The 8,902-nt window shown below is 60.0% G+C and overlaps 1 protein-coding gene across 3 annotated transcripts; it reads left to right on the forward strand.

Annotated features, from left to right (window-relative positions):
* The first annotated feature begins 459 nt into the window (after positions 1-459).
* On the forward strand, positions 460-8,479 carry PACSIN3 (protein kinase C and casein kinase substrate in neurons 3). 3 transcript variants are annotated; one of them, XM_047775824.1, is made up of 11 exons: positions 475-575; positions 3,460-3,532; positions 3,779-3,868; positions 4,018-4,174; positions 4,905-5,140; positions 5,253-5,408; positions 6,009-6,184; positions 6,319-6,439; positions 6,609-6,745; positions 7,417-7,538; positions 7,923-8,479. In XM_047775824.1, the coding sequence occupies exons 3-11, from the start codon at positions 3,815-3,817 to the stop codon at positions 8,036-8,038; spliced, it is 1,275 nt and encodes a 424-aa protein (XP_047631780.1). In that variant the 5' UTR covers positions 475-575; positions 3,460-3,532; positions 3,779-3,814; the 3' UTR covers positions 8,039-8,479. The 3 variants fall into 3 exon arrangements, with proteins under 3 accessions (XP_047631781.1, XP_047631780.1, XP_047631782.1); XM_047775826.1 differs by lacking the exon at positions 475-575 and adding an exon at positions 633-1,276; XM_047775825.1 differs by lacking the exon at positions 3,460-3,532 and having other exon boundaries at positions 460-575.
* The last annotated feature ends 423 nt before the right edge of the window (positions 8,480-8,902 follow it).

Consider the following 8,902-nt stretch of genomic DNA (forward strand, 5'->3'; position numbering starts at 1 on the left):
TGTGCAAGGAAGGGGTCTTTGGAGTCCCGGACCTGCCTGACTACAGCTCTGGGGCCTCTGAGCCTCACTTTCTGCATCTATTCAACGGGAGCCCTAATGCTTGCAAGAGGATGGTTATGAGCCTCGTCGGAGCTAATTTCTAACTAAGAAAGCTGTGCTCAGCAAAAAGAGTAAGGCAGTGTAGCCCCAGACCTCCCTCCAAAGGGAGCCGGTGCAGGCCCCATCCCTTCCCGATTCCACTGGTCTCCCAGGCTCTGCGGAGGCCTGGGAGGGGCAAAGCCGAAATCTGACTCCCTATAGCGCCGAGGCACCACCCAGGGGAGTCGGCCCTCATTCGGGACCCAAGACCCCAAGGCCCTCGCCCCTGGAGCCGCGATGCAGGCAGCTCCTGCGCCCCCGCCGCTAGCTGGTGGGGTTGGGGCAGCAGAGGCGAGGAGAGGGCGGGGCCGGGGGCTGGGCTTCCCGGGGGAGGGCCCGGCGCACTCCGGGAGGCGGTGGCCCCGGCCTGGGAGCCGCAGGACTCGGGCAGGAGCGTGGCCAGACCCCCACCCGCCGAGGCGCCCAGGGAGGACGCGGTGAGTGCTGCCCGGGCGGGGACCGTGGGGAGGCGGCGGCAGGAGCTACTGCTCGAGCCCGCCCTCTCCTCCTCCCGCTCCGAAAGTTTGCAATGGGACCGACTCCCGCCGGGGGAGCCCCCGGCCGCCGCGCCCTGCGGGAAGACTGCAAGAGCTGCCGCTGAGCCGAAAGGGTGCCTCATCTGCGGCGCAGCGCACCCGACAATTTCCCAGACCTGCCAGGGGGAGGGAGGCGTCGGGGTTGGCAGGCCACACCATCTCCTGGGGTCCCTAAAAGCCCCCAAATCGCCCTGGGACCCCAGGAGGGACCTTGATCCCCAGAGACCCCTCGTCCTTTGCAAAGAGCTCAAATTCCTGGGGCCGCTGTCCCTGGCCACCATCTGGAGTACACGGCGGCGCCGGCCAAGGCAGGGTGCGCCCCCTCCGCTGAGCGGTGACCGGCTGGCTCCACCCCCGCCGAGGCCAAGTTCAATAAGTTTGGCCAATTAGCCCTGGAGTCTCCATGGCTAGGCCTGGCCCGACCGCTCCGCGTGGGTTCCTTGGGCTGCGAGTTGTACGGCGCCGGCCGCCAGAGAGGCTGGTGGAAGGGTGCCGTCCATGAGGGTTGGGGCCAGAGACCGGCAGCCCTTGGGCTGGGTGGTTTGGTGTGAGGGCTCCGGGTTTGGAGTGCGTCATCCGGGAGCAGGCACCTCAGGCGGCAGGTCGGGTTTCCAAAAGTGCCCCTTTGTTGTGCCCCTCCCTGGCCCTGCCTCCTCCTCCTTCCCCGCGCCACCCCCTCCCCCAGCCTCCCGCTTCTCTCCGGCTGCTGATTCTACCTAAGTGCCCCTCTCTGGACCAGTGGACCGCCCCCTCCTGTGCCTTCAAATTCCAGGGCTGCAGTCCGAACGGGAGGGCTGCCGAGAGGGCTGCTGAGGTCCCTGGGCGCAGCCTGTGACTCAGGACAGAGGATGGGCAGGGCAGGGCAGGGCAGGACAGCAGTTCTCCCTCCCAGGGGCATGCCCCCCCTCCCCGCTTCTGGAAAGGATGGGGGCTCAGTAAGGAAGAGTAGGTTCTTCCCAGAACCCGGAGATTCCCTACCTTGGCTCAGGAAGTTGTGAGGAGACCCAGCCAAGCCTCAGTAGACTTGTCTCAGCCCAATAGGTGCACGCTCCCTGGGTGGGGAAGGCTCATTATCTGCATTCTGAGCTCTTGCCTGTAGGAGTGTGTCCTGGGGACCAATCTGGGTTTCTGCTGGGGTCAGGAGGTACAAGGCGCTGGCCCTCCTCAGCAGGGGCAAGGCACAAGGCCCACTTCAGCTGCTAGATCTGGCAGGGCAGTGAGGCCTGGCTCTGCCTGTGGCTTGGGCTGGTGTTTGCTCTGGGAGGCTGAAGGGAGCAGTGCCAGCCCTGCACACACAGCTTGCTCTGTTCTGGGGCCAGAGAGAGGGAACCAGTGGGGGGCAGCTCTCCGGGGAGCACGGAGGCTGGAACCAGCAGGGGGCCCAGGCCCCTGATGCCTGACTGGGACAGCCCTGGGATTTACAGCTGCAGCTCTCTTTCTCTCCATCTGGTTGGCAAGTCCTTTCTGGCTAAATAGGATGGACTCAAGGAGAAGCAAGGAGAAGTGAAGAGGACCCTGGTGGGGCCAGCTGCTCTGCCCCTCTCCTGCTCTGTGCCCAGGCCCCTCCACTGTAGGCCCAGCTCTTCCTCCTGTTAGCTGAGGGGTGGAAGCCCACTCAGGCCATGCTTTCTCAAAGCTGCACAGCCAGCAGGTTTCCCTGGTCTTCAGATGGAGGTCATTTGCTTTTTCATTAAGCTACTAATTCTAGTTCCTGGAGAAACACAAGCTGGACCTTCAGGAAGTCTCTGTGAGTGACTGGGGACAGATCCTGTCCTGTAGTCACAACCCCATGGGATATGAGAATGGGAGCTGGGGATGGAGGAATGGAGAAGAGGCCTTACTATGAATTTTGAAGGATGGGGAGGGGGTGCCTCAGGCTGGGAAATACTCTTAGAGCCCTGCTTTGGGGGCAATAAGCACAGTCCTCCTGGGCCTGGCAGTGTCCCTGGGGCTTGCTCAGAGGAAGAAGAGATTTCCTTCTAAGGGCTTAAATTGATGCTGGGGACAGCTGAGACCCTGCCCAGAGACAGAGGGGGAGTGGCTGAGTACCTCTGTGTCCTCTAGCCCCTTGGGGCGGGGGGGCGCTGATTCTGTGGTTGGAATCTGTCTTGCCCTCTAATTCTGAGGCACACTCATGCCTGCATGTAACTGGCTGATCACCTGTCCTCCTCCTCCTCCTCTGGGCTTTTTGAGGGCAGGGCTGAGTTACTCATTATCTACAGATCCCTGTGGGACCTCAGTGGATGCTGTGGAGCAGGAGGTGTCCCTTGTGACTGTGGGGCCTCACACATTTCTTGTTCATTGACTGGTTTGAGTCTCACACCAGCCCTGCCACAAAAGCAGACCCAGAGGTGGAATTTCCATCTTAGGAGAGAGCTGAGGCCCCTTAGGAGAGGACAGTAAAATGCATTTGTTCAAGCTTCATGGCCAAGATAAGACTCAGGTCTCCTGGGTCCCAGTCTGCCCTTCCCAGCAAAGGGAGCTACTGGGGTATGGCCAGGCACCCTCTGACTTGGCCTGGTCTGGTAAAGGGTTGCCTTGTTCCAGGAGTGGCCACAGGGGCTCTGGTTTGGGCAGGTGTCCTCTCATCTGTGGTTGGGGCAGTGGGGCCCTCTGCCCACTACCCACCCCCGCCTGCCATGTAATCCCTGACTGGACCGTGTGACCCGCCTGGCATTCTCCTGGCTGGAATCTGGCACTTCTGACAGCAGTTGCTATATTGGGGGAGCAGGGCACCGCCCTGGACGCTGCCGGCCCCACCCTCACCCCCTGCTTTGCTCGTTAGCTTCAAGGCAGAAGCTGAGTGGCAGCTTTGAGAGTTGGACACCCAGGTTCCTGAAGTGCTCTCTAGGCCTCAGGTACATGGAATGAGGTGGTGGGGAGGGCAGACCCAGGGCGACAGGAGGAGCTTTGAAACTACCATCCTTGTCCCAACTCCGGCCCCTCCTGGGGACTTCCAGACCCTGCCTGCTAAGTCCTAGATCTTGACCGTTCCTTGGGTGGTGGGATGGCAGTCAGGACAAACCCCAGGGATAGGAGAGCGTCTTTTCCTAGTCCCCTAAATGTGTGTCTGGCTCTTCCATTTACCCCTCTGCCCTCCACAGCCACAATCCGCCACCATTCCGTGCTGCGGGGACGCCATGGCTCCAGAGGAAGACGCTGGAGGGGAGGCCATAGAGGGTAGTTTCTGGGAGGTAAGCAGCTGGGTCCCAGGTTTGGGGGTGGCACCAAAACGCTGAGCACTCTCTGGGCCCAGCCACCTGTCCAGGGGAGGAGCCGAGCTGTCAGCCCCAGCCGTGGAGGGGGCCTCAGCCTGGGGACACCACAATTCTCTCTGCCCCAGGCTGGTAACTACAGGCGGACGGTGCAGCGGGTGGAGGATGGGCACCGGCTGTGCGGGGACCTGGTCAGCTGCTTCCAGGAGCGTGCCCGCATCGAGAAGGCCTATGCCCAGCAGCTGGCTGACTGGGCCCGCAAGTGGAGGGGCGCCGTGGAGAAGGGTGAGCTGGTGCCCAGGCCTCATTGGGAGAGGTGGGCTGCAGAGGGTAGGGAGACCAGGTGAGGCAGCTTGTTTTTGCACCTCTTGTGGACATTTTGAGGCTTCTACGTCCTGCCTTCTCTTTAAAGAGGGAAGATCCTTCTTCTCATTCACAGTTGTGCCGTTAGTGTTTGTAAAGTATGGTCATGATTATTTTGGTATTTCTAACAATGCTGTGATGGAAATTACCCCGTTCTACCCATTTTCTAGAGGAGAATGTGGTAGTTCAGAGAGGCTAAATGATTTGCCTGAAGTCACACAGCTATGAAGAGTTAAGCTTTAGCCCAGGCCTTCTGACTCAGGAGTTTGGAATCTTTCTCTCCAGATAAACTGCCTTCCTTGGGGACAGACACTAGTTCTTCCCTTGGAGAGAACAGAGTGTACCAGTCTCTGTCACAGACCTGGGTTTGAATCCAGCTTCACGTAGCTGTATTGCTTTGGGCAGTTCACTTCTCTGGGCCACTTTTTTTGCTTGTTCAGTGTTGCTCGTGACACTGTCTTCACGATAGTGGATGAGGCAAGGATTCAGTGAGAGCTCGTGTGTCCAGGCACAGAGTAGGTATTCAGTGAGCAGTGACTGACATCGCCGTTCATCTTTGCACCCCCACTCCGTAAGCAGCACCCAGCCAGAAGGGGTGGCCTCAGTGCAGGTGGCATCCTTGGCCCAGCCCAAGCCCCATCCCTCCCTGCAGGCCCCCAGTATGGCACGCTGGAGAAGGCCTGGCATGCCTTCTTCACGGCGGCTGAGCGGCTGAGCGCACTGCACTTGGAGGTGCGAGAGAAGCTGCAGGGCCAGGACAGCGAGCGGGTGCGTACCTGGCAGCGGGGGGCCTTTCACCGGCCTGTGCTGGGTGGCTTCCGAGAGAGCCGGGCAGCTGAGGACGGCTTCCGCAAGGCCCAGAAGCCCTGGCTAAAGAGGCTGAAGGAGGTGAGCCTGTGAGGGATGGGCAGCAGAGGCCTGCCCCTTCCTGGGTCAGCCCGGGGCTATAGGGCACCAGGGCGTGGCGTGCAGGGTACAGAGTGGTCCCTGTGTGTGCCAGGTCGAGGCTTCCAAGAAGAGCTACCACACGGCCCGGAAGGAGGAGAAGACAGCTCAGACGCGGGAGAGCCACGCGAAGGCAGACAGTGCCATCTCCCAGGAGCAGCTTCGGAAGCTGCAGGAACGGGTGGAACGCTGTTCCAGGGAGGCCGAGAAGGTACAGGCCGTGGGATGGGACCAGCCTAGGTCAGGGGCTTCCTGAGCCCCTTTCCAGTCCCCAGCCTCTAACTGCTCTCCTCCTCACCTGCCACCTTCTCTCCAGATTGTCATTTAAAGGAGGAACCTGAGAAAGATGGTGCTTTACTCAGGAAAGAAATGAGCAGTTTGGGGCACTGGGATAATTTTAGCAGTTGTGGAGCCCTTCCCAGCTCCTTTCCTTTCACCGGGTCCCACTTGGGACAGGTTCTCATGTCACCTGCTCTGCCAGAGCGCCCTTCCTCCAGCCCTGCACATCCAGATCCTCCCTGTCCTCTGAGGTGCTGCTCCATTTTCACCTCCTCCAGGAAGCCTTTTCTGATTTCTCCTACTGCTCCCCATAGGCTGACCTTGTCTCACTCTCCAGCAGACTCCTAAAGCTGCTGTTCTGGAATGTCACCTCCCTTATTGGGCTGCTGGGGTCCTAGAGGGCAGGAGCTGGGTTTTGGGACCCTGGTGGCTAGTCCAGAGTCTAGCCCATGGCAGGTGCTCAGTAAATACTAGCAGAGTCCTGAGTGGAAGGAAGTCCTGTCCTTACCAGATTCCCTCGTCTCCCACCCAGATGAAAACGCACTATGAGCAGACACTAGCGGAACTGCATCGCTATACCCCGCGCTACATGGAGGACATGGAACAGGCCTTCGAGACCTGCCAGGCTGCCGAGCGCCAGCGGCTTCTCTTTTTTAAGGATATGCTGCTCACCTTACACCAGCACCTGGACCTCTCCAGCAGCGAGAGGTATGGCGCGCGGGGTGGGCGTGGAGATCGGACATGATGCTGGGTCTCCTCCATCTCTCCTGGGCTCTGGCTGAATGAGATGGAGGGGCACAGAGGCCCAGGGCTTCCCAGCTGAGGCTGTGCCTGGGACTCAGGTTCCACGAACTCCATCGAGACCTGCATCAGGGCATCGAGGCAGCCAGTGATGAAGAGGATCTGCGCTGGTGGCGCAGCACCCATGGGCCGGGCATGGCCATGAACTGGCCACAGTTTGAGGTGCGTGTTTCAGACAGGCGGGGCTGGGAGGTGGGGTGGGCTCCCACTAGGCTCAGCCTGGACCTCGGGAGGGAGGCTGGGGCTTGGCATGAAGGAGGTGAAGGTGATCTGGATGGCCCTGGCTACCACAGCCTGCAGCCCAGCCTGACTCTAGGAACTGTCCCCATAGGAGTGGTCCTTGGACACACAGAGGACAATCAGCCGGAAGGAGAAGGGTGGCCGGAGCCCTGATGAGGTTACTCTGACCAGCATCGTGCCCACAAGAGATGGTGCTGCACCCCCACCCCAGGCCCCAGGGTCCCCAGGGTGAGAGCCAGGATCTGGGCTGTGGGAAGGACACGGCTCTGCCCCCTGCTCAGCCCTCCCTCCTCTGTCTCCTTCCTTCCATTCCCTTCACACCTGAAGTGGGTTGAAAATTTTGGTTTTTTGTCTTTTCTAGGGCTGCACCGGCGGCATATGGAGGTTCCTAGGCTAGGGGTCGAATTGGAGCTGTAGCCGCTGGCCTATGCCACACCCACAGCAACATGGAATCCGAGCCGCGTCTGCCACCTACACCACATCTCACGGCAACACCGGATTGTTAACCCACTGAGCAAGGGCAAGGATCGAACCCGCAACCTCATGGTTCCTAGTCAGATTCATTAACCACTGACCCACGACGGGAACTCCGGGTTGAAAATTGATGCCAGGGACCTTAGGACCTACTCCTGTATTGTAATGATGCCAGTTTTCATGGTGGTTTAGATTTGCCAGGCGTTTCCCATGCCCCCACTCATCAACTGCTCATGTCAACTCTGTGTGGTAGGAAGTGCCCCTGAGTTACAGGCACGCGTGGCAGACTGGACTCAGACTAGAATCTTGTAGGTCTTCCCCACATGTCTCCCCAGGGGAGGAGCCCTTGGCCCTGAGTCCTAAGGCTCTGTTGCTCAAAGTGTTCCTTGGGCCCTGAGCCTGCCTCCTTGTCCTCCCCTCTCTAGCGGCAGGCAGGATGAGGAGTGGTCAGACGAGGACAACCCCCGGAAGGCTGCCACTGGGGTCCGGGTGCGGGCACTCTATGACTACGCGGGCCAGGAAGCCGATGAGCTAAGCTTCCGAGCAGGTACCCTGCAGCCCCTTTCCTGGTTCTTTTCAGACTTCCGCCCCTCTACCCCAACCCCTGCCCCTTTACTAGCCTGAGCAGGAGGGTGGAAAAGGGAAGCTAGATACCCAACTCTCAAGTGCTAATTCTCTGACTCTCAAGGCTGCCCTGGGTGCAGCTTTCAGGAGTCAGTGTCTGCTCTGAGCCTCACCTGCCTCTCAAAGTCACCAGCTGGGGCCTGACTGCTGCATGCAGGGTGGGGGTGGGGGGGCTGACTTTGACCTCTCTCTGCTTGAGCCAAGTTTCTTCCAGCTGGGTTCTCCCCCTCCCCCCAAGTCCTTGACCCAATTGTAGGGCTGGGGCTGGGCCAGTACAGTTGCCAGTGACCAATCCCCCTTTCTGCAGGGGAGGAGCTGCTGAAGATGAGCGAGGAGGATGAGCAGGGCTGGTGCCAGGGCCAGCTGCAGAGTGGCCGGATTGGCCTGTACCCTGCCAACTACGTTGAGTGTGTGGGGGCCTGACCTGCCCTTACAGCCCTTCTACACGTTTCTCCACCCCACCACCCCTTTCAGTCTGAGCCTAGCTTGTCTGGGCAGCTGGACCTGAGGGCCCTGAACCATGCTGCCCCTGGTGGCCCTCTGTCCCCTTCAGGAGAGAGGAAGTCTTGAGACTCCCAGGAGCAAAGGGACCTGCCTCTAGGAAGGGACTGGTAGGGAAGTGCCAACTGAGTCTGGACTGAGGGGAAGGTGGGAAGGTCAGGAGGTAACAAAAGGGCTCAGGGGTGCCTGGGCCTCCCCAGGAATACCCTGGTCTCCCCAGGAGTTGTGGACCCAGTGCCCAGTCTGTGTTTTGAGCTTCCTGGGGCGCGCTTGGGGTGAGTGTAGTTCTGGGCTAGCAGCACTCTTTTGTGGCTTCTAGTGTGTATTAAACTTGGAAGAAATAAACTTGGAAGAAAAACAAAACACTGTCGGGCTTGTGTGCGTCTTTGTTACCCCCCGCCCCTCCGCCGCCAGGCCACCGAGAGCATCTGGAGCCAGGCACTGAGGAGAGGTCTTTGGCCTGAAGTATATTACGGGGGTGGGGGTTGGGCAAAGGTTGGCAGCTTGGTACCTGCGCTGGACTTGGGACCCTAACCTGGATTTGGGACCCTAACCTGGGGCGGAAGGGACTCGAGATAGAGCTAGATGCGAGCCGACCACGACTGGAGGCTGGGTGAGGAGTTCTGAGCGGGGCGGGAGCCCAGTCAGTTTACCTTCCCGTTCAGGGCGGCGGGCCCAGGAGTGCTTGGTAGGACTGTTAATCATCACTCACTCTGGGATCTGGCCCGAGAAGAGGCCGGCTTCCCCGTCTCGCAGCCCTCGCTTCTGAGAGATGGCTCCACCTTC

The sequence above is a fragment of the Phacochoerus africanus genome, chromosome 4 (assembly GCF_016906955.1).
Source record: "Phacochoerus africanus isolate WHEZ1 chromosome 4, ROS_Pafr_v1, whole genome shotgun sequence".
NCBI lineage: Eukaryota > Metazoa > Chordata > Mammalia > Artiodactyla > Suidae > Phacochoerus > Phacochoerus africanus.

Excerpts from the sequence above, each read along its gene's own strand:
- PACSIN3 (XM_047775825.1), top strand. The coding sequence starts at position 3,815 with ATGGCTCCAGAGGAAGACGCTGGAGGGGAGGCCATAGAGGGTAGTTTC. Across the intron at positions 6,440-6,608 it reads TGAACTGGCCACAGTTTGAG|GAGTGGTCCTTGGACACACA; the intron begins GTGCGTGTTTCA and ends CTGTCCCCATAG. Across the intron at positions 7,539-7,922 it reads TGAGCTAAGCTTCCGAGCAG|GGGAGGAGCTGCTGAAGATG; the intron begins GTACCCTGCAGC and ends CCCTTTCTGCAG.